A 27,289-nucleotide genomic window follows, 5' to 3' on the forward strand; every position below is an offset into this window, starting at 1 on the left:
TGTTACTCTACCATCTTCACCCGTCCCTCTACTCTCTGTCCTGTGTGGGTTTAATTTCCAGCACACACATAATTTGTACACTCGAATTAATGAAATTTATATACCCCTAGATGGCTACTTCTTATCAAGTCCCCTATAACATCACCACAAGCCATGGCACAAATTTTCTTGTACAAACACACACACACACACACACACACACACACACACACACACACACACACACACATTAAAAAATGATATATTTGGACCATAAATTGTCAAGAAGAGGATTAGGAATGGTTAATATTGAATTTTGAGTGAACAAGATCTAAAATCAAGAAATACAGAAGCCTATGGTAATGTCTCAAAGAGGTTAAGATGAGGTTAAATGGGCTGGGAAGAACCATCTGAAGTAGAGTAGCATCATTCCTTGGACTGAGGTTCCTGTCTGCATAACAAGGAGAGAGCTAGGAGAGCATCTGCTATGCTCTAACTACTCTCCCTGTTCTCTAACTACTAATGCAATGTAGTAAGCAACTTGGGACTCTTGACCTACCCCATTGTAGGTACTCAATCATAAGTGGATATTAGATGTAAAGCAAAGAATAACCAGACTGCAACCTGCAGCTCCAGGTGTAGTGGGTAGCCATTCCAGCTTTAGTCTGGAAGTTCCAACCCCCATTGAGGCTTCAGTAACTATCACACCTACAAGGCAGGGCCAAGAGAGGGCCCTGAAGACCTGAGATCCAGATGTGCCGTCCTCTCTTGGTTCCCGGACCCTGGATGCTAGAGGTAGACTGAACAGAGTTCTCCAGAGAACACCGCCGGACTGCGCTAGGTCTTCTCCTGACCCTGTAGCCTGTCCCTTCATTTGTGAGTTACCCCACAAAATAAACCTCCCTTTAACTACGTGGAGTGGCCGGAATAATTTAACAAATATCTGGCATTTTCAAGATTCTAATTCTCTCCACGCTTGCTCTTGATTTCTCGGAATCCTTTCTTACATGTTATGTCCTCTTTAAATCCAAACTTTCCATTTTGATAAAAAATAAGTTTTTCCAACACCAATTTCTGAAGTCTCCAGAAGGAAGATGGGGTCCCAACAACAACAACTCTACACAATCCAGAATGATGCCATGGTAATCATTATCATACTACACTTCTTGCTAGAATTTCAACAATTTTACCTATTACTCTAAGACTTGCTGCAGAATCTACAGTTAGTCTGAGATTCAACTATCTGAGCTTTCTCACAATACCCAAAGAGATACCATCACCCCAAAAACAGCAGGAAGCAATTCTAAGAAAATGATGCCCATATTTCTCAGGGTTATGGATGATGGTTACAGGGTTGAGGGTGGAAGAAAATATTAAACTCAGTATTCTCCTAAAAAAAGGGAAAAGAAGAAATGGAATGGATAGGTATAAGATATTATGGTAGATTATTGTATATACTAGTAAACAAATTTAGTAAAATAGCAGCCTTAGATAATTTCCACTGTAATTTGTACTGTTATGGATTCTTATATGTTGATACAAATGTAAAACATTTTTATATTCCTGTTTAAGATAATTTGTATATTGATACAAATACAGAACTATATTTGTTATAATGTACATATATTTCTACTCTTATTTGAAATATTTGTATATTGATACAAATGTAAATTTATATCTGTCATACTTTATGTATGTTCTTCTATTTAGAATATTCTGTATATTGATATATATTTAAGATTATTGTCATATTGCATATTGCACTATATATTTCTACCTCTGTTATAAATATCTTGTGTATTGTCACAATTTTGAAGTCATCATTCTTTACCATACATTTGCTTATAGACTGTTTACCTTGTTTACATGAAGCCTTAGTCCTTAGGTTATTTTGGTAGATAAGACTTATAGATTTATAGTCACCTATGCTTGTCATCTCTATAGTTACATTAGTTAGGTTATCCAGATTTACAGATACATAGGTCAGATGGACAGGTAATCTTCAAACACTTCATAGACTTAGAGAATATGGCATTTAAATAACTGAGAATTCTGTTGACGTGAGACACAATTGCTCCTGGCAGCACCAACTTGATCCCAAGAGAATGTTGGGCTTCTAAGACATTTCCATTTGGAAGATTGTCTTCTTGGCACAAAATGGACTACTGGGCAAAGAACTGCCCTTGCCTCGACCTCTGACAGTATGAATGCTGTCCTTTCTGGACAAGCAGGACACAAGAAATGCGACCACTGTTCTCTGCCAAGACAGGGTAAGATGGTCTTTCAGAATTCCTGCTTCTGAAAATGGTCTGTCAGATACTCTAGGCCTGTAGCCAATTTGAATGTACCAACAATGCTGAGAAACATTAGGTGACTCTCCAGGCTGCCAGATGTCTCGGTCTACTCTTGCAAGATTCCCGAAAGTTGCATGCATCCATCTACCATTTCTCAAGTACCATTATATTCCTTCTCAGGTCTTTGACGGGATTGAAGACTAGCAGTTATAGTTACAACTTTATATATATATTAGATAAAACATACTATTAGATTCAGGTTCTTTAGGATAGGACACCTTTTGGAATGATCTTTGTAACATACCATTTACCTATGCTCTAGACTTCTCTGGATTTTAGTATGTGTTTCTTGCTTAATATTGTTCACATTGATCGTAGTTCCATCTTATCTAGGTCATCATCCCTCATTACTCCTGAACAATATTTGATAACCATTCCTTTGTATATAATCTTGTATTAAGTTAGAACCTTCTTATTTAGACAAAAGGGGGAGATGTAGTGGGTAGGCATTCCAGCTTTGGTCTGGAAGTTCCAACCCCCATTGAGGGTTCGGTAACTATCATGCCTACAAGGCAGGGCCAAGAGAGGGCCCTGAAGATCTGAGATCCAGATGTGCCACCCTCTCTTGGTTCCTGGACCCTGGACGCTAGAGGTAGACTAAACAGAGTTCTCCAAAGAACATAGCCGGACTGTGCTATGTCTTCCCCAGACCCTGTAGCCTGTCCCTTCATTTGTGAGTTACCCCACAAAATAAACCTCCCTTTTAACTACATGGAGTGGCCTGAATAATTTCACCAATACCAGGGAGGCTAGCTAGTAAGGATGACCCTAGAGAAATACAAAAGGATCACACAGTGACAGAGAAATGGATGAGATCTACATAAGAAAACTGGGGGTGAGGGGTGGTATTGGAGGGCAAGTTTTGGGGGAATGAGAACTTAGGTGAGCGGGACTTCCTAACTGAATCAGGAACAGAAAGGGAGGATATGGAAAGAGATACCATGATAAATGAAGACCCCATGGGAATAGGAAGAAGCAGAGTGCTAAAGAGATTCCCAGAAATCCACAAAGATGACTCCACTATAGAATACTGGCAATAGTCGAGAGAGTGACCGACCTGACCTACTCTGGTGATAGGATAGCCTAAAACCCTAACTGTTACAATAGAACTCTCATTCAGTGACTGGTGGAAGCAGATGTGGGGATCCACAGACACAACCAGGTGGAGCTCCAGGAGTCCAATTGGCAAGAGAAAGAAGCAATTATATGAGCAAAAGATATTGAGACCATGATATATGATATCCATATACCTGTCTATTGGATGAAGTGGGGTATTGAAATTATATACTACTGCTGAGTAGGATTCATCTGTGTCTTCAAGTCCAGTGATATGCACTTATGAACTTAAGTGTATGTGTGAGTTTGATGCATATGTATTTAACATTATAGTATATTTTTCTTTACTATTATCCTTATTAAAATCAAATGCCACTCTTTATCTCTTGTGGATAGTCTCTGTTGGAAATCTATTTTGTTGGAACTTACACTCCTACTTGTTTCCTCATTTCATTTGCTCAGAACATATTATCCATGCTTCATGTAAGGTGTTATCTATATTTGACAGTAAGATGAGTTTATTTTAGACAACAGAATGAAGTTCTGTTACTTTCAGATTTCTCTATGTTTCTGTTGTGGTGGATATGAAAATTGGCATTATTATATCATGTAAAATTTTATCTTCTCCTTTAACTACAGTATATAGTCACATTGTCTTTCTGGGTACAAGTCTTCTGGTTTGGCATTCATGCTGTCTTGGAATATGAAGTACATTACTCCAGGATCTTTTTCTTATTAAAGTTTCCAATGAGCTATTATCTATTACTTTGGTGGATTTTATCCTATGATGTGTGGATTTTCTCTTGAGCTTTTAATGTCCTTCTTGGTTCTCTACACTTAGTGTTTTAATTATTAAATGCTACTTGCCATTTATTTTCTGTTCCTAATTGGTTTCTTTGTGAATGATGTAGTCAACACTGGTGTAAGAGTTGTTTGTCAGGATCCATGAATATGAGAGTGGAGATTGCAAAGTCCAATGCAGCTGAAGTTTTTCTGTGTCCACCTGGCTGCTGCAGCTGCTCATACCCAAGTAAACACACAGAGACTTACATTGTAATAAACTGTATGGCCATGACTATCTAGTTCTTGTATTTTTTTTATATGAGAGATTTTCTAGACATATTACATATCAGCCATAGATAGCCCTGTACTGCCTCCTCCCACCTCCCAGACTTCCCACCCCAATCAACCCCCTATTCCAACCTCCTCCAAGGCAAGGTCTCCCCTTGGGGAGTCAGCAAACCCTGGTACATTCAGGTGAGGCAGGTCCAATCCCCTCCTCCTTGCACCAAGGCTGAGCAAATTATCTCACCATAGGCCTTAGGTTCCAAAATGCTGGGTCAAGCACCAAGGACAGGTCCCAGTCCCACTGCCTGGGGCCTCCTGAACAGTTCAAGCTAATCAGCTGTCTCAATTATCCAGAGGGCCTAGTCCAGTTCCATGGGGGCACCTCAGCTATTGATTCACTGTTCATGTGTTTCCACTAGTTTTGCTATTAGTCCCTGTGCTTTTTCCAATCATGGTCTCAATATCACTTGCTCACATAATCTCTCCTCTCTCTAACCGATTGGACTCCTGGAGCTAAACCTGGGGCATGACTGTGGATCCCTGCATCTCCTTCCACCAGTTAATGAGCCAGAGTTCTATCATAACAGTTAGGGTGTTAGGCCATCCTATCACCAGAGTAGGTCAGCTCAATCACTCTTTCGACTACTGCCAGTAGTCTATAGTGGAGTCATTTTTGTGGATATCTGGGGACCTCTTTAGCACTCTGCTTCTTCCTATTCCCATGGTATCTTCATTTATCATGGTATCTGTAGCTAGAGTTTTCCTGCCTGGCCCACAATCAGGACAAATCTCTCTCACCTGCCAGTCCCACAGCTGCTCAGACTCAACCAAGTAAACACAGAGACTTATATTAGTTACAAACTGTATGGCCGTGGCAGTCTTCTTACTAACCGTTCTTACAGCTTAAATTAATCCATTTCCATTAACCTATACCTTGCCACATGGCTCGTGGCTTACCGTCATCTTCACATGCTGTTTGTCATCGTGGCAGCTGGCAGTGTCTCTGACTCAGCCTTCCGCTTCCCATCTTTATTCTCCTCCTTGTCCCGCCTATACTTCCTGCCTAGCCACTGGCCAATCAGTGATTTATTTATTGACCAATCAGCAACACACTTGACATACAGACCATCCCACAGCAGGTATCTCTTTCCTTGTTCTCCCTCTCTGTTCCTGATCAAGCTAGGAACTCCTGCTCACCTAGATTCGCATTCCCCCAACCCTTGCCCTCCAATTCACCCCCTTACCCCCAGTTTTCTCATGTAGATCTCATCCATTTCTCTGTCACTGAGTGATCCTTTTGTATTTCTCTATGGTAATCTTTACTCAGTAGCCTCCCTGGAGTTGTGAGTTGAAGTCTGGTTATCCTTTGCTTTGCATCTAGTATCCACTTATGAGAGAGTACCTACCATGTTTGTCTTTCTGAGTCTGGGTTGCCTCACTCACAATGATATTTTCCAGTTCCATTCATTTGCATGCAAACCTCATGATGCCATTGAGTTCCTCTGCTGAGTAGTACTCCATTGTGTATATGTACCATGTTTTATTTTTCCATTGTTCAGTTGAAGGGCATCTGGGTTGTTTCCAGGTTCTGGTTACTACAAATAAGGATGCTGATAGCTGATCATGTGTCCTTGTGGTATGATTGAGCATTCTTTGGGTATATGCCCAAGAGTGGTATAGCTGGGTGTTGAGGAAGATTGATTCACAATTTTTTGAGAAAGCACCAAATTGAATTGCAAAGTGGCTGTACAAGTTTGCATTCCCACCAACAGTGTAGAGGTGTTCCCCTTGCTCCACATCCTCTCCAACATAAGCAGTCTTCAGTGTTTTTGATCTTAACCATCTGACAGGTGTAAGATGGTATCTCAGAGTTATTTTGATTTGCATTTCCCTGATGAATAAGGAAGTTGAGCAATTCCTTAAATGTTTTCAGCCATTTGAGCTTCTCCTGTTGAGAATTCTCTGTTTATCTCTATAGCCTATTTCTTAATTGGACTGTTGGGCAATTTGATGGCTAATTCCTTGAGTTCTTTATGTATTCTGGATATCAGCCCTCTGTCAGACATTGGGTTGGTGAAGATATTTTCCCATTCTGTAGGCTGACATTGTGTCATATTGACCATGTCCTTTGCCCTACAAAAGCTTCACGGTTTCAAGAGGTCCCATTTATTAATAATTTTTCTCTGTGTCTGTGATACTGGTGTTATATTTAGGAAGTGATCTCCAGTGTCAATGTTTACCAGACTACTTCCTACTTTCTCTTCTGTCAGTTTCAGAGTAACTGGATTTATGTTGAGATCTTTGATCCACTTGGACTTAAGCTTTTTGCATGTTGACAGATATGGATTTATTTACAGCCTTATACATGTTGACATCCAGTTATGCCAGCACCATTTGTTGAAGATGCTTTCTATATTTCCATTGTACAGTTTTGGCTTCTTTGTCAAAAATTAAGTGTTCATTTATGTGTGGATTAATGTCAGGGTCTTTAGTTTGGTTCCATTGGTCCACATGTTGATTTTTATGCCAGTACCAAGCTGTTTTTATTACTGTAGCTCTATAATAGAGCTTGAAATCAGGTATCGTGATGCCTCAATTAATTGTTTTATTATACAGGATTATTTTGCCTATTCTGTGTTTTTTGCTTTCCATATGAAGTATTGTTTCTTCCAGGTCTGTGAAGAATTGTGTTTGGATTTTGATGGGGATTGCACTGAATTTGTAGATTGCTTTTGGTAAGATTGCCATTTTTACTATGTTAATCCTACCTGTCTATGAGCATAAGAGATCCACTTTCTGATAACTTATTCAAATTTTTTCTTCAGAGACTTAAAGATCTTATCACACAGGTCTTTTGTTTGCTTAGTTAGAGTTACTCCAAAGTATTTTATATTATTTGTGGCTGTTGAAATCTAACTTTAAACCACAGTGGTCTGATAGAAAACAAGAGGTTATTCTAATTTTTTTGTATCTGTTGAGATTTGCTTTGTGGCTGAGTATGTGGTCAATTTTAGAGGAGGTTCCATGGGGTATTGAGAAGAAGGTATATTCTTTTTTGTTAGGATGGAATGTTATGTAGATATCAATTAAGTCCATTTAAGTCATAACATCAGGTAAGTGCTTTATTTCTCTGTTAGTTTTCAATTTGGAAAATCTGTCCATTGGTGACAGTGGGCTGCTAAAGTCTCCCTCTATTAATGTGTGGGGTTTTATGTGTGATTTAAACTTTAGTAATGTATCTTTTACATATGTGTGTACCCTTGTGTTTGGGGCATAAATGTTCAGAATTGAAACTTCATCTTGGTGGATCTTTCCTGTGATGAATATGTAATGTCCTTTTTGATCTCTTTTGATTGATTTTAGTTTAAATTCTATTTTGCTGGATATTAGGATGGCTATACCAGCTTGCTTCTTAAGACAATTTGATCGGAAAGATTTTTCCTAGCCTTTTATTCTGTGGTAGTTTCTATCTTTGAAATTGAGGTGTGTTTCTTGTATGCAGCCGAAAGATGGGTCCTGCTTTTGTATCCATTCTGTTAGCCTGTGTCTTTTTATAGGTGAATTCAGTCCATTGATATTAAGGGATATTAATGACCAGTGATTGTTCATTCCTGTTACCTTTTGGTGGTAGTGTGTGTAGATGTAACCAACTGTCTTATTAAATAAGAAACACAGGGCCGATTCAGAGAAGAAAGCCAAGAGGTCAGAGCTAAGAGCCTTACCCTTCCTGCTTCAGCCAAGAGACGTCTCCGAAAGGGGACCTACTTCTTGTGTGTTTGTCTTATATAGTCTTTCTGTTCTGCCTTCTTATTGGTTGTAACCCAAACACATGACTGCCTCGTCACTGCCTGTCTGTAGAGACTTTCAGGTCTTCTATGGTTGGTATTGAGATTAAAGGCATGTGTCTTTAATGCTGGCTGTATCCTTGAACACACAGAGATCTACCTAGCTCTGTCTACCAAGTGCTGGGATTAAAGGCATGTGCCACCACCACCATGCTCTTGATATGGCTCTAATAGCTCTGACCCCTGGGCAACTTTATTTATTAACATACAATTAAAATCACATTTCAGTACAAGTAAAATGCCACCATATTTCCCCTTTTCTATTTTAATAAAAAGAAAAAAAGAAAAAGGTTATAACTAACAAAAGAAAAACTTTATATAAAAGTACAATAACTATATACAATATATACAAGTAATAAATACCTAAACAGTATCTAGTCCATTTTTATTTGACAAATTCAGAGAAAATAATTCCATTAGCTATCCTATTTTGGTAAGTCCAAAATGTACCTAATTCACTTTCTATCCTAACTAGTCTTCAACTATAACTAACTAACCTTTAACTATAACTAACTAATCTTCAACTCCCTCAGAGACCCAAGAAGGAAATAATATTAGCTAACAAAAATAAAAACAGGAAGTGCATGCAAGCAATTTCCAAAAAAATTTGTGAGTTGACAGAAACAGCCAGCTGCCTGGACAGTCACCTGAGGTTTCTCCGCAGTGCTGGGGCATCATCTTCAGCCTATAGGCTTAGCGTATCTGAAAGATATGCTAAGCTGTCCATTCTTCTTGCCTGTGTATATACGGCTTCATCTCAGCATCCCATTCTTCTCCACATCCCTCTATCAGATGCCAGTCTACTATTGAGAGGCATGAGCTTAGTTACTCTTCAAGAATAACTGTTTTAGCTGCTGTTCCATTGCACATCAGAAGCCATTGGCCCACTGCCTGTTCAGCTGCCTTTGAAGAAAAGGGCACTGTACCTTTTCCGAATTGCGAAGGCCACTTCAGGGATGGTGCCATATTGTCCTGGCCTCAGAAGATACCTTTTTATAAAGCCATAACCACACTTGTTTTGGCAAGAATCAGTAGTCCTTTGTTTCATGTCCTGTCTGTCCATTTGGTCCTGTTGATTCGAGGATACTTTGTTGTCCAGTGGCTAACTTTTGCCACAATGAAAGTTAACTCCATATGCAGTTTCTAAAATGCCCATATTTTCTCTGAAGTAGATTGGTACTGCCAGGAGCCGACATGTCTCAAAAAAGAAAAATTTTCTAAGTTATTAAAACATTTTAAATGCCATATTCTGTAGATCTCTGAAGGGTTTGAAGATGACCTGTCTAAAATATATCTGCTCAATTTTTAAAACATATCTAATATGACTACAAGTTATATTGTAATGTCTAACTACTAACTTTCATTTCTTTATACCCTAATAGTTGGTAATAATAACATTCAAGGATCAGAAAATTGCATTGTTAAATGAACAGTATTAGTACAATTAGAAATATACATATAGCATTTTCTAACAATATCAATTTCAATATATATAATTTGTATACAATATAAAACAATCCAATCCAATGTAAAGTATTTAAAACTAGTAATTGTCTTTTTCTTCTTTACTTTTCTTTTCTTTCTTTCTCTTTTTTTTAACAAGAACCTTAAATCTAATCTCCTTTGCTTAGCCTTTTTCCTAACACTTGACAACAACTTGTAACCAACCCCCCTAAACAATGAAAATTATCCCAGACCCAAAACCCATTATAAAGACCAAAAAACAACTCGCCGCACACCACCTTTTTGGGAATGTGGGCATCATATTCTTAAAATTGCTTCCTGCTTGGTATGGGCTAAGTTATCTTTATCCTGAAAGAAAAATTTTAGGTTAATTGTCAAATTCTAGGAAAGGTAACTATATCCTTCATTATCCAGTCTGTGTATAATGCCAAAGTTCAGGTTTTATCTCAAGTCCTTATTCAAGTAGTCTTTGAGACTGGATTATCTCAGCTAGTCATCTCAAAATTGCTCTGAGCACCTTGTAGTTCAAACCTGATCTGTAGATGATGTTTGTCAGCTTAGTGATATTATTATTGTCCGCTTGGAATTGTTGTTGTTGTGGGACCCCATCTTCTTCCTGGAGACTTCAGTTGATGTTAGTCATCTCAAAATCACATTTCAGTACAAGTAAAATACCACCATAAGTGTGTGTGTGTGTACTTCTCTTCTTTGGGGTTTACTGCTGTGGTGTTATCTATTGCCTGTGTTTTAGTTGGTGTATCTGACTTCTATAGGTTGTAATTTTCCTTCTAGTGCTTTCTGTAGGGCTGGATTTGTGGATAGTTTTTTTTTAATCTGATTTTGTCTTGGAATGTCTTCTTCACTCCATCTATGGTGATTGAAAGTTTTGCTGGGTGTATCAATCTAGGCTGGCATCCATGGTCTCTTAGTGTCTGCATACATCTGTCCAGGTACTTCTGGCTTTCAAAGTCTGCATTGACAATCAGGTGTTATTCTGATGGGTTTGCCTTTATAAGTCACGTGGCCTTTTTCCTTTGCTGCTCTTAATATTCTTTCTTTATTCTGTAGGTTTAGTAGTTTAATTATTACGTGGTGAAGGAAATTTTTGGGGGGGTCTATTCTGTTTGGTGTTCTATAGGCTTTTTGGTCTTCATAGGTATTTCCTTCTTTAAGTAGTGAAAGTTTTCTTCTATGATTTTGTTGAATATATTTTCTGTGTCTTTGAGTTAGTATCTCCTTCCTCAATCCCTATTATTCTTAGGTTTGGTCTTTTCATGGTGTACCAGAGTTCTTGGACATTTTGTGTTATGACTCTTTTGGCTTCGGTATTTTCTATGACTGACAATCCATTTCCTCTATTGTATCCTCTACACCAGAGATCCTCTCTTCCATCTCTTGTATTCTGTTGGTTATGCTTGCATCTGTGTTTCCTGTTCATTTACTCAGATTTTCTATTTCCAGCATTCCTTCTGTTTGTATCTTCTTCATTGCTTCTATTTCCCTTTTCAGGTCTTGCACTGTTTCCCTCACCTGTTTAATTGCTTTGTCATGATTTTCTTTAAGGGGTTTATTGATTTCTTCCAATTTTTTTGTCCTTTCCTCTATTTCTTTATATATTTCTTCTATTTTTGTATGTCTTTTTAACAATTTCTTTATTGATTTCTTCCACTTTTTTGTTTGTCTTTTCCTCAGTTTCATTTTTCATTTTTTCTTGAGAGGCCTCCAGCATCTTTATGATGCTATTCTTAAGGTTGCTTTATTCTGCTTCTTCTACCTTGTGATGTTCAGGTCTTGGTGTTGGAGGAGTGCTAAGTTTTGGTGATGCCATATTGCTCTTTGTGTTGTTGTATGTTCTTTTGCCTTGTCATCTGCCCATGTCCTCCTCTAATAGGCATAAGAGGTGCCTGTGTCTGAGTGAGTTTCTGTGGGTCTAATCTGTGCTTCTTCTTTCTGTGTCTCAGGCTTCCCCTCTGGGTCCAATCTTAGCTCTTGGTCTAATTGGAGCAAGCAGATTCTGTGTCTCAGGGAGCTTCTCTTGTGTCAGCCCAAGTTAGTTGATTCTTTGACTCACATAACTGCTCTTGGTCTTATCAGTGCTCTTTATCCAGTCAGAGCTGATAGATTCTGTGTTTCAGGAAACCTCTCTTTGTCCAATGAGAGGTGGCAGATTCTACTTCTCAGAAAGCCACTCTTGGTCTAATGAGGGCTGGCACATTCTCTGTCTCCTGAGGTCACTCTTGGTCCAATGACAACTCTTTGTCCAATTAGAGCTGGCAGTTTGGTTTCTGAGCCTCAGGAAGTGGCTGGGGTCTAAAGCAGATGGGTATGGGGCCAGAGCATGTAGATTGCTGGGTCCATTGGGGGATCTTGGTAAGGGGTGGCTTTCCCACAGGAGCCCTGCCTCCTTACCGGCAACTGAGGCAAAGTTGGGCAGAAGTCCTGGGTGAACAGTTGTTTCCCAGGCATGGGTCCTAGAGGCAGGACTCACTGATATGAACCAAGTCACTCAGCTCTAGGTCCACTGAGAGCTTGAGGTTCATTTCTAAGCTTCAGGAAGTGGCTGGGTTCTCAGGTGGATGGGTATGTGGGCAGAGCATTTGGATTAATGTAGATTGCAGAATCTGCTGGGGTGTCTTGGTAAGGGGTGGCCTTCCTGCAGGAGCCCTGCATGCTGGCCAGCAACTGGGGCAGAGTTGGGCAGGCTAGTTCTTATATCTTAAATCAACCCATTTCTATTTATCTATAAGTTGCCACATGGCTTTTGGCTTATTGGTACTGTTACATCTTGCTTCCTCTGTGATGGAAAGCCACTCCTGACTCAGCCTTTCTCTTCCCAGAATTGTCTTCTCTGTTTATCCCATCTGTACTATACTTTATGCCTTGCTATTCACCAATAAGTGTTTTATTTATCAACCAAATCAGAGCAACACATTCACAGCATACAGAGCGATATCAACAGTGACTCCCCTTTTCTTTTTTTTCCGAAAGGAAGGTTTTAACTTTAACATAGTAAAAATACATATAACAAAACTGTTAGCAAGCCAGAATTACAGTTACAATATCTAGCCTATTTAAAATATCTGGTCTATTTTTATTTGGCAAAATTAAAGAAGATATCCTATCCGTCCTATATTTGTGAGTCTAAGGTTTTATATCTAACTTATCTTTTATCATAACTAAGGACATTATAACTATCTAGTCTTCCACTACATCAAAGACCACAGAAGGATGTAATATTACCTGAGAAATGGGAGAAGGATGCAAACAACTTTCAGGAGTCTTATAAGAGTAGACAGAGACAGCTGGCAGCCTTGAGAGTCATCCAAAGTTCCTCTGTAAATTTGGAACCTCTGTCTTCAGCCCACAGGCCTAGAGTTTCTCAGTCACTTCTCTCTATGTCCTGTAGGATGTCTGGCAGTTTCCTCTGCAAAGCAGGACCTGAAGGACCATTTTGCCAAGCAAAGTTCAGTGGTCCCCTTCCTATGGGTCCTGCATGTCCAGTCGATCAAGCAGTCTAGGCAAGAACAGTTTCTTGCCCAAATGACTATTTTTGCCAAGAAGAAGATAAACTCCATATAGAGTGCCCATTCTCTCTGAAGCAAATCAGTGCTGCCAGAAGCAGCCATGTCTTACTGTCCAGAAAGTCGAAATTTTTAAAACATTTTAAATGCAATGTTCTGTAGGTCTTTGAAGTGTTTGAAGATTACCTACCTAATTGAATTATATCTATGTATACCTAGAAAAGTTAACATGACTATAAGTTGGACTATCATAGAAGACTAATTATTAGCCTGTATTTTTTAATTATCCATTACAATCTAAATGAGTTACATAAACATAATACCTCAAATGAGAGTAGAAATATATATACAGTATAACAAAATTAAGTTTAAACTTGTATCAATAAACTAAATACATAGCAATATAAAATATTTCTAAACAAGTTGTTGCTCTTTAAAAGTTGATTCATTAATGCACACTTTCATCCTATTATATATATATATATATATATATATATATATATATATATACTATCCCCTTTTTTCTTTAGAAAGAGATTGCATTTATAATCAACCTTCTTTAAATAAAAATATTGGTTTTTCTCTGTCCCACACCAGAGGGCTCTTCTGATATGGGACAGAAGAATCTCTCAAACTTTTGTTTTAGCAAAATGCTTGGGTTTAGAGAAGGAGTGAGCCAATTCCATCTCCAAAGCCAGCTTGGTATATTTGGGAATTTTTGTGTATCTTCTCATACTACTTCCTGTTGGAAGATGACACTGTATTCTTATGGGGAGATAAAGAAAATTTTAGTATTATGGAGTAGTCCGTGAGGCCATATTGTCTGAGCCAGTTGCCTTGAAACCATTCTGGATGTTGGATTATCTGGGCCAAGATGTCATTGCAGACCTTTCAGGGGATCTTAGCTGGTAAACCTGATGTATCTTAATCTGGAACAAATCCATAGCCTCTTGCTTTCTGTGGAAGCAAAAGCAGAGCCTCCTTTCCAAAGCAACATATACTTAGATCCAAATTTTGAAGTCAAGGTACCTTTAAAATATATATATTGGTTTATTTGAGCAGCCTTTACAATCAAATGTCTTTCTGCAGTTAAAAGTCCTGAAGACAACACAATCCAGATTGTCTGTGTGATATTCCTCTTTATGTGACTTGTTTTTTATATTACTTTTACTTTCTCTTTAAAGATTTTATTTTTTAAAACTATTTCTTTATATAACTGTATATATTACTTTTTTTCTCTCTTCCAAGCCTACATACATTTTTATACACTTTGTAAACCATTTAGAGTTTTATCCCATCTGAATCTGTCTTATTGTGGATCTATTGCTTTAAACTGTGGCATTCTTGGCCCACCTCAGCTTTCCAACATGGTGGAACTATCTTTACCACCAGATTTAGGGGAATCATGCATACCGCCAGACTCTGGGAGGCAATGAGTCTGTGCGTCTATCAAAGCAGCATTTAGCCCAGAAATCTTTTTTTTTTTTGTACTAGCAAAAGCGATATCGACCATGCAGCATACTGCATGGCTTGGAATCTGCAATGCTGCAGGTTAAGCCTGCATGCCACAAACCTGCCATAAAGTAGCTCAAGCATGCAGGCTGCTGATAAATTGAGAGAGACAACTAGGAAGCTATTTTTTAAGCTTTCTCAGGTTTTGGGTGGAAACACTTGCCCCACGTTCTGGCGCCATATGTAGCTGAAGTTTTCCTGTGTGCACCCAGCTCCTGCAGCTGCTCAGACCCAAGTAAACACACAGAGACTTATATTACTTATAAACTGTATGGCCATTGTAGGCTTCTTGATATCTAGTTCTTATATCTTAAATTAACCCATTTCTATTAATCTATAAGTTGCCACGTGGCTTGTGGCTTACAAGAACTTTCACATCTTGCTTCCTTTGTGCTGGCTGGTGACTCCTGACTCAGCCTTCCTCTTCGCAGAATTCTCTTCTCTGCTTATCTCACCTATACTATACTTCCGGCCTGGCTACTGGCCAATCAGTGTTTAATTTATCAACGAAATCAGAGCAACACATTCAGAGCATAAAGAATGATATCCACAGCAGTCTAAAGTTCTGGGGAGCTCATTATGCAAATTTTTCATGAATTGTGTTTTCTGGATTAGGACTGTGATTGTGGAGATATCAGGCACCAGCTTATTCTGGAGGAACATCCAAAAAGCCAATACAGGTGCTTGAAAACATGAGCTGGGATTTGGAGTACAGTGATGGCACTAAGTGTGTGATGTTCTGAGGACTGCACCAGGGAGAGGGGATATAAATTCTGCAAATAGCTAGCTAGCCCTGGAACTGGGGAGATATCAGGTACATCATTGCTTACACTGTATACATCTGGAAAATCCAGTGCAGACACTATGTGAGAGGAGCTATGCTGGATAGGTATAGAAATGGTGCTGATGGCTAAGGTTTGGTGAGTATCTTCCAGACAACCAGTGATTCATCTTTGCTCCCAGAGCTAGGCTTTGGAGTGTGGAGGTGTGGCAGGACTACTTGAATGTGAAGGAAGTCAGCAGGGAAAGCTGGAGCAGGAGCTTTCACACTCGACTTAGGCCTAGGGAAAGGGCTCTGTAAGGTGATTTTCTGTGGAACTCTCCAGGAATATCTGGCAAAAGAACGGTAGGTTTTGGGGCAACAAACCATGAATGACATTGGAGGAGCACTGGCAAGCCAACATCTGGGAAACATAGTCATGCAAATCTAATCAATAATTACATATCTAAAGCTATTCTTAGGAATGTCAAGATAGCACAGGTGAAGAGGGTTCTAGGGGAACTCACAAATAAGGAAGTGATATCAACAGTCAATGAAGTATTTTACAAATGCTTTTAAATATATCTAAAAGCCTTATTTTCACTCAGCCAATATGTATCATTTTAAAAAAATGAAAAACATACTAAACACTAAAATGGCAAATTGTTACAAATAAACAGAAATATTTAAAAATTAATAAATACTGAATTAAAATGTAAGACTTTTCACAGGACTGTAAAGGATACTATTAACTCCTTATAACAATAAATGGTTCCAAATAATGTTGCTATGAACATAATTGAGTATGTGTCCTTGTGGTATGATTGAGCATTCCTTGGGTATATGCCCAAGAGTGGTATAGCTGGGTCTTGAGAGAGGTTGTTTCCCAATTTTTTGAGAAATGCACCATACTGATTTCCAAAGTGGCTGTACAAGTTTGCATTCCCACCAACAGTGTAGGGGTGTTCCTCTTTCTCCATATCTTTTCCAACATAAGCTGTATTCAGTGTTTTTGATATTAGCCATTGTGACAGGTGTAAGATGGTATCTCAGGGTCGTTTTGATTTGCATCTCCCTGATGACTAAAGATGTTGAGCAATTCCTTACATGTGTTTCAGCCATTTGAAATTCTTCCTTTGAGGACTGTCTGTTTAGCTTTAGAGCCCATTTTTTAATTGGACTGTTAGGTATTTTGATGTCTAATTTCTTGAGTTCTTTATATATTCTGGATACCAGCTCTCTGTCAGATATGGGGTTGGTGTAGATCTTTTCTCATTCTGTAGGCTGTCATTTTGTCTTATTGACCGTGTCTTTTGCCCTACAAAAGCTTCAGAGTTTCAAGAGGTCCCGTTTATTAACTGTTCCTCACAGTGTCTGTGTTACTTGCGTTATATTTAGGAAGTGGTCTCCAGTGCGAATGTGTTCAAGACTACTTCCTACTTTCTCTTCTATCAGGTTCAGAGTAACTAGATTTATGTTGAGGTCTTTGATCCACTTGGACTTAAGCTTTGTGCATGGTGACAGATATGGATCTATTTGCAATCTTTCTCAGAACATTGGGAATCAATCTACCTCAAGACCCAGTGATACCACTTTTGAGCATTTACCCAAAGGATGCTCAGTCTTACCAGAGGGATACTTGCACATCTATGTTCACAGCAGCATTATATGTAATAGCCAGAACCTGGAAACAACCTAGGTGCCCTTAAACCAAAGAATAGATAAAGAAAGTGTGGTACACATACACAATGGAGTAGTACACAGCAGAGAAAAACATGACATCACGAGGTTTGCAGGCAAATGAAGGGAACTAGAAAATATCATTGTGAGTGAGGTAACTCAGACTCAGAAAGACAAACATGGTATGTACTCACTCATAAGTGGATACTAGATGTAAAGCAAAGGATAACAAGACTGCAAACCACAGCTCCAGGGAGGCTAGCTACTATGGGTGACCCTAGGTAGGAAGTATGGCTCAACCAGCGATGAAGAAATGGATGAGATCTACATGAGCAAACTGGGGATAGGGGGATGCACAGTGTAGACATGCAGAGTTAGGCCTAGGAGAGTGCAGACAGTAGGAGTGAGCTTGGTTCTGGGAGTACAATAGGGAATATACAGTGTGAACTGTTCAAGGTCAGGGGAGTTGGGTATACTGCTGACAGGGGAGGCTCAGACTTTCTCTCAAAAGAAAGACTTCACTTGATCTACACATACTTAGCTATCTAGGCCTCTTAGTAGGCATATTGCACATCTGGGCTTACTACTGCGGGAACTCACCAGGAAATTTGGTGAAAGAGCTGTCTGATTAGGACCAGGCTTAAAGGGTAAACATTGCACAAGCAGGGGAATATCTGTGGACCTTTCAAGCAAAGTTGGTACAAGATATGTGCACAGGAGATAGGCCTGGTGTGTATAGATGGCATAGGCAGGCTGGGATGTAGGGGAACTAAACAAAAATAGCAAGTGCAGGAGCTACCTTATGGGACTTAGGCCTGGAATTTCATAGATGGTGCTGGCAGGAGAAGTACAGGAAAATTCTATGAGCAAAGCTGATGTATAGGCTTCATCTAGAGTGTGGGGGTGGCACTGGCTCTTAGAAAATTCACCAGCTACAGTTAAATGAAGGATCCATGTGACTAGGCCTTTGAGGGCAGAGATACTGCAGTTGGATTTGATTCTGGGGAAGTTCACCTTAGAGAAAGCCAGAGCAAGAGCTTCACAGTCCATCACTGACAGAACACATAGGTAAGGAATCAAGGCAGAAACTTGGAGACAAGGAACTGAAGCACAGACCATGAAGGAACACTGCCTTGCTCTCCATGGCTACATCAGCTTGCTTCCTTATGCAACTCACAAACACCTGTATCACACACAGTGGACTAGATCCTCACAGGTTAATCATTACTCAAGAGAATGATCCACACACTTTCTATTTTGCTTTGTTTTGTTTTTTGAGACAGGGTTTCTCTGTGTACCCTGTCTGTCGTGGAACGCACTCTGTAGAAGAAGCTGGACTTGAATCCAGAGAGAACCACCTGCCTCTGCCTTCTAAGTGCTGAGATCAAAGGCGTGCACCACCACATTGAGCTTCCACACACTCTCTTAAAGGCCAGTTTCCTGAAGGCATTTACTCAACTAAAGTTTACTCTTTCAGATGAATCAAGATTGCATCAAGATGACAGAAAAAAAAAACCTCTCTGGCATAGCCAGGTTCCGTCACATTCCATCACAACCTGCCAAAGAGCTGGGGAGCATATTCCACGGGGTACTGAATTTTCAGTAAACACAAACACAAGATTATACGGTAAATAGAATCTTGATTCACAGTTTCAAATCCCTTAAGATCATGTAATGTATATCATGCCTGAGACCCATGAATTCCGTCTAGGAAGTCTAGAAGACCCCTTCGTGAAACTGAATATGAACTTGATGCTTCGATGGAGACAGTAGAACGTGGGAAGACAGGACCTTAGTGTGCTTGCCATAGAAAGCTACATGTATATGTTGTAGAGAGCTCAAGAAAGAGGCTACAAGCCGGGCAGTGGTGGCACATGCCTTTAATCCCAGGTTCAGGGGGCAGAGGCAGGTGGATCTCTGTAAGTCTGAGGCAAGCCTGTTCTACCTACGTGCCCCTCAACCGAAGAATGGATAAAGAAAATGTGGTACACATCACAATGGAGTACTTCACAGCAGAGAAAAACATGACATCATGAGGTTTGCAGGCAAATGAAGGGAACTAGAAAATGTCATCGTGAGTGAGGTAACCCAGACTCAGAAAGACAAACATGGTATGTACTCACTCATAAGTGGATACTAGATGTAAAGCAAAGGATAACCAGACTGCAACCCACAGCTCCAGGGAGGCTAGATAGTATGGATGACCCTAGGAAGGAAGTATGGATCAACCAGCAATGTAGAAATGGATGAGATCTACATGAGCAAACCGGATGAGGAGAGGTAATGGAGGACAAGGGATGGGAAATGAGAGCTTAGGGGATAGAGAGGTTCGACCTGGAATGGGAACAGATTGGGAGAGCTGGGAGAGCAAGGAAAGAGATACCATGATAATTGAAGAGACCATGGGAATTGGGAGAAGCAGAGTGCTAGGGAGATTTCCAGTAATTCCCAGGACTCCACCATAGACTACTGGCAATAGTGGAGAGGGTGCCTGAGCTGACCTACTCTGGTGATCGGATGGCTGAATATCCTGTCTTGATAGTACCCTCATCCAGTGCCCGATGGAAGCAGATGCAGAGATCCATGGCCACGTCCCAGGTGCAGTTCCAGGATTCCAATCAGAGAGAGAGAGAGATAGAGGAGGGATGCTATGAGCAAGAGATATTGAGATCATGATTAGAAAATGTACAGAGACAATTAGCCAAACTAGTGGAAACACATGAACTGTGGACCAATAGCTGAGGAACCCCCATGGTACTGGACTAGTCCCTCTGGGTAATCAAGACAGTGGTTTAGATTGAACTGTTTAGGGCGCCCCCAGGCAGTGGGATCGGGAACTGTCCCTAGTGCATGAGCAGGCTTTGTAGAGTCTAGGGCCTATGGTGAGACACTTTGCACAGCCTTGGTGCAGGGAGAAGGGGTTTGGACCTGCCTCAACTGAATATACCAGGCACTGCCTTCTCTCCATGGGAGACATTGCCTCCCGTGGGAGGAAGAAGGAATGGGGGAGAGAGGAAAACGGGTTGGTGGGAGGAGGGAGGAGAGGGGAATCTGTGGTTGGTATGTAAAATGAATAGAAAATCTCTTACAAAAAACAAGAGGAATAAACGTAACTCAGAGGATAGAGAAAGGAGAACAAAAAACAAATAAAAACTTCCCAAAACAAAACAAACAAACCAATAAAACCAAAACAATAAATGTTTCCATTGCTTTTGAAAAAAGTTAATAATAGCAGTGAAAAAATACTTGTGCTTGGCAGGTATTAATTTCCCACGTTGTAGAAAGCTTTGAAAAATGGCAAATTCCATTCTTTGAGAAACTGTTACACTCTAGAGGTATAGTAATACATGCTTTTAATCTCCACACTCAAAAGGCATGCAGATATCTGTGAGTTTGAGGCCAATCTCATATACATACATAGTAATGTTCAGTCCAAAGTTATACTATGAGACTATGATTCAAACTAACCAACCAACCACCCAACAAACCAACCAAACAAACCATCCAACTACAGTCATGTGTTTACTATAAAACAGTAACAAAACAATTTATTCTTTAGTTTAAGAGGAAGAAAAACAGATTAATTTCCCTCAGTAGCAATAATGCTAATTTGAGTTAGATTACACTTGTTTCCCACATTCTGAAAATATTTACATAAAATGTCTTTTGGATTGATTTCCTTTAAGCCTGCCAAGGATTGTAAGCTGTAGGTAGTGGTCAATATGGACACTTTAGCTGAAGAACATGGCTTACATTCCATTTCTGTAATTAACTTCCTATGCAAGGGTACTATTTTCTTTTTGGAAAATCTGAAATTCATGACGACATATTTTGGGTAATTTAAAAAATATTCCTTTCTTCAAGAAGGAGCAGATAAGATGGTTTTATACACTTTACTTATCTTTCCTCCTGAAAATGAATAGCCTGTGGTGGCAATAAAATCCAAGCATTTGACAAAAATGGCTAAATAATGGCATTACAGATATCCATGTAATCTTTCAACAGTGTGAGGGTGAGGCATGCCTTCAGAGCTTTAAGCCATGTGGGTGCAGATTTAATGTAACATTGAGTCTAAAACATAACTGAGAATGAGGAGAAAACTAGGGACATTAGGAACATATGCTTAATAACTGGTTCAGACTAGGGAGTAGTTTCCTTCAGTAGTCTCTAAATTTTTTCTAAAACATCATATATTTAAAATAAAAGTCCTAGTTAAAATAAATTCTTCCAATTTTCAATTCATGGATTTTTTCAATTCGTTTAGTCCTTAATGATAACACAGTAAATATAAGACACCACATTAAGTATTCCCTTCACCTTCAGCTCTGACTTACCTAACAGCAAGTGTGTTCTAAGTAGTATATTTTTTACACTCCCTGGTATTGAGAGCCACTGGTAGCAAAAGTCCATGGGAACATAAAGCAGTGACAATTAGAGTTCAGAAGGTCAACCTATCAGAACAAAGGGTTCTGTTAAAGGAAACTATCATGCAAGGCTGGTCTATATCACATCAATCATTAATCCAGTCTGTTGGAGGTAATCCCTCATTTGAGCTTCCATTTTTCAAGGAAACTCTACTATGTTTCAAGTTGATCAAGAGTAGAGGGCACAATCACCAAATGGGGTTTGTAGCAGAGGTCTCAAACAAAGGCATGTTGTGCATGTCAGCAAAACTCTTCTTTTCTTTATTTTCATGAGACCTGGTTTCAGAGTACCTCTGGCTTTCTGGGAGCTCACTATGTAGACAAGTCACACCTAGAACTCACAGAGATCGGGCTGCCTCTCCCTCCCATTGCTGAGATTAAAGTTATGGTTCACCACACCCAGATGATCAGCTGACATTTTTGCCAAGCTCTTGAGCACCTGGATGATGCTTTTCAGGGCACATTTATTTCCAGCAGAATCTGGGGTATATCACTTGCTAGCAAATGCTGTTTGAATTCTTCTGTCTAAGATGGCATGCTGTGGAATCTTCCACATTGGGCACATACATAAAAACAACAACATGCGCATGTATACAGTAAGGCACAACCATGCTTTTTATGAAACATTCTTGTCTTCCCATTTCCTGTAACAGGATGTTTATGCACTTCCCATTGATCTCCACAGCTCACTCTAAGAAATTCATCCTGATTTTGATATTAGTATGTTCTGGAAGCTGTCATGTAGCAGAAAGTGTAGGTTTTCTTCATTGCTTATTATACCACAGATACATGATGAAGTACAAAGAGATAAGGTTTAAAAAGAAAGTCAAACTTTCCTTCTCTTTTTACCACTCATTTACACACTTTGGCTATTTTTAACTATATGCTTACAGTATGGTATGTTCTCAAGATGTGACCACAGTAAGAAATAACATTGTGTAAATTTACATAGCTTTATATCAGTTTGTAAGAACTTAAGAGTTACCTGGAAAGAAGCAGCTCAATTACGGGATCCTCTCCATCAAATTGCCTATAGTCAAGTCTATAGGACATTTTCTTGGTTAGTAATTTTCTTGATTAGTATCTTATGTAGGATGTCCTGGCAGAAGGTGGGCAGTACAAAATGCACATTGAACAAGCTATGGGGGTCAACTCAGTAAGCAGTGTTTTTCCATGGCTCCTGCTTGATTCATTTTCTGTCTTTGGTTTCTTCCTTGAGTGCCTGCCCTAGTCTGTTGAGATGATGCACTATGATGTGGCAATGTGAGCCATTTGAACCATTTCCTCTCCAAGTTGAATTTGGTCATGTTGTTCTATCACAGCAATAGAAACCCTAACTAGTATCATCAAAGTAACAGAGTTTGAGGTAAAACACAGAAAGAGAAAAGGAGGATATTTTTCTATTCCAAACAAAATACCCCATGATTTTATTTACATATAATCTGTTATTACTGACAATATTTACTTTGTGTCTCTACCTAAGATGTTTCTAGAAGGTAAGATGGTCACAATGTCTACAATGAAAACACTTTGCTCAAAGTGAAATGCCTATCCTTCTAATACACACACACTGAAGGGCAAGGAATGGGGGATGAGAGCTTATTTTTTTTTTCAAATAACTATATCTGCTATGCCCATCAGGCATTGTAGTACTTATTTGATGCATGATTTCCAAAAGTAAATTCCTCTTTTGAAGACTATTCACATACAAAAGGAAGTTAAGCACACTGGTCCTTTATGGCCAAATATGACTAGGAAGTTGTGTTCTTTGCTCATAATCCACCATTCAGCCTTAGTAGCCATGGAAACAAGAATTTTTAAAGTGAGTTAATACTCTGTCAACTACCAGTCACTAACATTTGGTCTTACTACAAGGGAAAAAGAGGCAAGTATTTTACATTCCCGGGTGTTTTTATTAATCACATTCTTTTTCACAGGACAAAGAATGCCAGAAAGGGCCATTGACATGTGGGTAAGTGTATGTAAACGCAACTGAATATCGTGTCTAGAAGCCCCACGTGGGACTGCAGGTAATCATTGAGCTGCCCTGCAGGTTTAATTGTGTAGGTCCCTGATGTTGAGTTTATGAATTAACCTCTCTCTGTTGTATCCTTACCTACAAAATTTGGGAAATGACTAGATGGATGTCCTTAGATAGTCAGATGTATGAATACTCCTGAAGTGTTTAAATGAGGTTCTTCTTAAGCCAAGGACAAGAGTGAATGGAAAGGATTGTGGGATCTAGGGGTTGGAGAGACACTGCTCTGAGCTGAAATGTTTGCCTAATAGAATTTCTTGTCCTGAAGGTTTTCCCACTCTTCTTCTGACTGGAGATATGGACATTTACTGTTAATAGGTAGAATGACTGTGATCCTGCCACCTTCTAAATGAATCTTCTTATCCATAATACACAAAGGTATAAAAACTTTATGTTATATATGGGAGCTTTCAAATATGGTGTTATGAATCAAATGCATCTACTCCATGTGTTTCAAACACAGGAAGAAACAGATACTGCCAAGCTAGCTCATTTTTTTTTCTGGAACAACAGCAATCTTCATTGTGTTTTCAGTACTACCTCACAGCACACTGTTCTTGTAGTCCATTGCCTCGGGCCTGCCTTGGAAAGGAAGATGATGTGGGCAGGGTGTTACCCAAGCCACCATGAATTGTGAACTCATCTTGCTGATGAAACCTCCCTAGTAGAACAGCTCCTGCCTTCACTCAGTCAGGAAGCACATTCTACAGAGACTTTAGAGCAGGGGGTAGCTGTTTAGGGAAGGTTTCCTGGCAAGGAGATCCAGTGTGTAGGCCCTTCAACTTTCTGCATGCACAGTTAGCAGTGACATTATCCAAATGCCTATTCAGTAAATGACTCACCTCCTTCCTTCATCCTAAGATTGGAATTGAGAAAAGGTGCAAAGAAGTTTGATCAAAGTCATAATACAGAGTGTAAATTTTCTGTGAAAGAAGATATTTGCTCACAAAAAATATGTCAGGATTCTTTTTGTTTCACTGAAATGAAGCTAATTATCTAAAGATGAAATTTTAAGTAAGAGATGGGCTATAATTGGAAATATCCACATTTATGGATTTATATGAATTTATGTGTTAATTATCTATTTCCCCTATTCCTCTGACTCACTCTCTGGACAATTTTACACATAGATTTTGGTTTATAGATACCAAAGAAGAATTCAGGGTTTTGTGCGTGTTAGATAATCACTTTACCACTGAGCTCTATCCCCGGCTATATTACAGCTAGACGTTGATGAGCATACTCTTCTGGTTTCAATTATAAAATAGGTATAGCCTTCTTTAGAGAAGTGTACATTTCTGGAAAATTCACAAGGAGGAATAGCATTGCACACTATCATTTATGAGGTGTATCATTATGTACAGATCAATTTGTATACACACACATGTGTACAAAAATTTGTGTCAAGTGTGTTATTATTTTTACATAAATGAGTTTACTATGTGAATTATTTTCATTTTCTTTCATAGTTGATTTCAGTTTGTAACAGTCATGAAATGTTATAGTACTATATTTTAGAAATGACAATTAATTTGAGCATTCCCCTGCTTTTTCCTCTCATTATGGTATTAAAATATTTACAAATTGCAAATACAGGTAAAATAAGCATGTCATTACATATGATATTGCAAACTCTCTTCTCATTGTCAGTTCTAAGCACTGAAATTCCTAGTCAACAAATATTATTATTTACTCTGTGAAGAATAATAATCTGTACATAGACCACTGAAACATCTCTATGTGACAACAGGGAGAAGTTATGAGAGCTCAGTGCTGTACAAACCATGACTCCCTCTGTTTTCCTGCCTTCCCTTGTAGTCTCACTGACTCTATTCTTCTTTGATGCCTTCTTCAGATTTGCCAAAATGAAGGAGTTCATCTTCAAGTTCACTGGCTTGATTTGCAGTACAGCAGCTTTGGTGTTCGAAATCATCCTTGCAAACAGCCAATGCTGGCGCCTGTGGGAGTTTAACAATGAGGGTGTGCAATTTGTGTCAGTTGGACTCTGGAAAGCTTATTACACTCAGGAATTTAACATCTCTGGGTCTATGACCAGGATGTTGGTTCACACCCCTCTCAATTCAACCTGGAACAAGTCATCGGAATTTCAGTATTTACAAGTCCTGATAGCTTGGGCCATTTTGATGAAACTCCTAGTCGTGATTTTCACTTCAGTGGCCATTAAGATCAGCTGTCTGGAAGATCCACTCATTGAGATCCAGCTGTTTTGCTACAAGATGTCTGCCATAACTTTGGCTGTGAGCAGCCTTTTCACGCTTGTTACTGTGACCTTGAACCACCTGGTAGATATCTATGGGCAAATCACTCTTGACTTTTCACCTGACTTTCCCGTTAAAAAGGAGGACATTATAAAGAAACACTGCACAAATGTGTTCCCAATGGGTGTCCTGATAGCCACGATGTCACTCTTTGGCGTGATTATGTTTCTCTATGAGATGATCTCTTTGAGAGTGCAGAGTCAAGTGAAGGCCCAGTGTGCTTCCAACCTGGCTGAGCAAAAGGTCTGAAGTGAGGGCTCTGGCATTTTAACATCTGCCAGGAGAATCTTTGAAGAAATTGCCCATTTGTACACAGTACTGTGTAATCACCAATTCATTCTATATAAAATATCAACTTGATTTCTGGGAGTGTGTCTAAGTTTTATTCCTTCCTTGCTGTCAAATGCATTCCATTCTTTAAATGTTTTCACATACTAAACTGTAGGTCATGATCTCATTTGATACTGCCATCAAGCAATAGCAAGAAACAGTACAGTATAAAGGCATGTTTCCTAAGTAAACCTAGTGAATCCCATGAGAAATATGGTTTGCAAGAAAGCAGACACCTCAACACCAAAAAAGAAACCACATTCTTGTGTGGAGACACTTAAGTATTCATATCTCTGAGAGGTAGAGCAGGATGTTTTAGCCTTGGCACTGCTGGGAGAGTAGGATTCTCTCTTGGAGAAAGAAGGCAATGCTGTTCACTGAGTATGCTAGTGCCATCTGTCTTCTGTCGCTATTAGAAGGCAGTAGCCATCTCCTATTTCCCCAGTTGTGAATAAACGTCACAAATGCCCAGGCGTTTCCAGTGTGCTCTGATGGTCCATGTGGTGGGTAGCACATGGCCATTCTAATCTATCAGCCCTCTCTCAGGACCTTAAAAAAATCCTAGTTTTCTTTCTGGGAACATTAGTCCCTATTCTTTATCAGGTCAGCTTTCTGAGTGTGTGTTATACTGTGTGAATACTTTCTCTCAGTGGATCTAGATCAGTGGTTCTCAACCTGTAGTCTGTGGCCCCTTTTCAGAGTTAAGTGACCCTTTCACCAGGATTGCCTAAGACCATTGGAAAACACAGACATTTATATAATGATTAATAACAATAGAAAATTGCAGTTATAAAGTAGTAATGAAAATAATTTTATGGTTGGGGGTCACTCCAACATGGGGAAGTGTATTAGAGAGTCACAACATTAGGAAGTTTGAGAACAACTGACCTAGATCTTCCATCTCCATCACCACCACCCACCATATCATATACCTGATTCATTTCTCTGACAAAATACATAACATGGGCAAGTAAAGGAA

At 39.3% G+C, this 27,289-nt stretch overlaps 1 protein-coding gene across 1 annotated transcript; it reads left to right on the forward strand.

Annotated features, from left to right (window-relative positions):
* Nucleotides 1-19,439: 19,439 nt before the first annotated feature.
* On the forward strand, nucleotides 19,440-26,340 carry LOC131899714 (uncharacterized). Its single transcript, XM_059251195.1, has 2 exons — nucleotides 19,440-19,519; nucleotides 25,557-26,340. The coding sequence occupies exons 1-2, from the start codon at nucleotides 19,440-19,442 to the stop codon at nucleotides 26,227-26,229; spliced, it is 753 nt and encodes a 250-aa protein (XP_059107178.1). The 3' UTR covers nucleotides 26,230-26,340.
* The last annotated feature ends 949 nt before the right edge of the window (nucleotides 26,341-27,289 follow it).

This window comes from Peromyscus eremicus, chromosome X, assembly GCF_949786415.1.
Source record: "Peromyscus eremicus chromosome X, PerEre_H2_v1, whole genome shotgun sequence".
NCBI classification, from domain to species: domain Eukaryota; kingdom Metazoa; phylum Chordata; class Mammalia; order Rodentia; family Cricetidae; genus Peromyscus; species Peromyscus eremicus.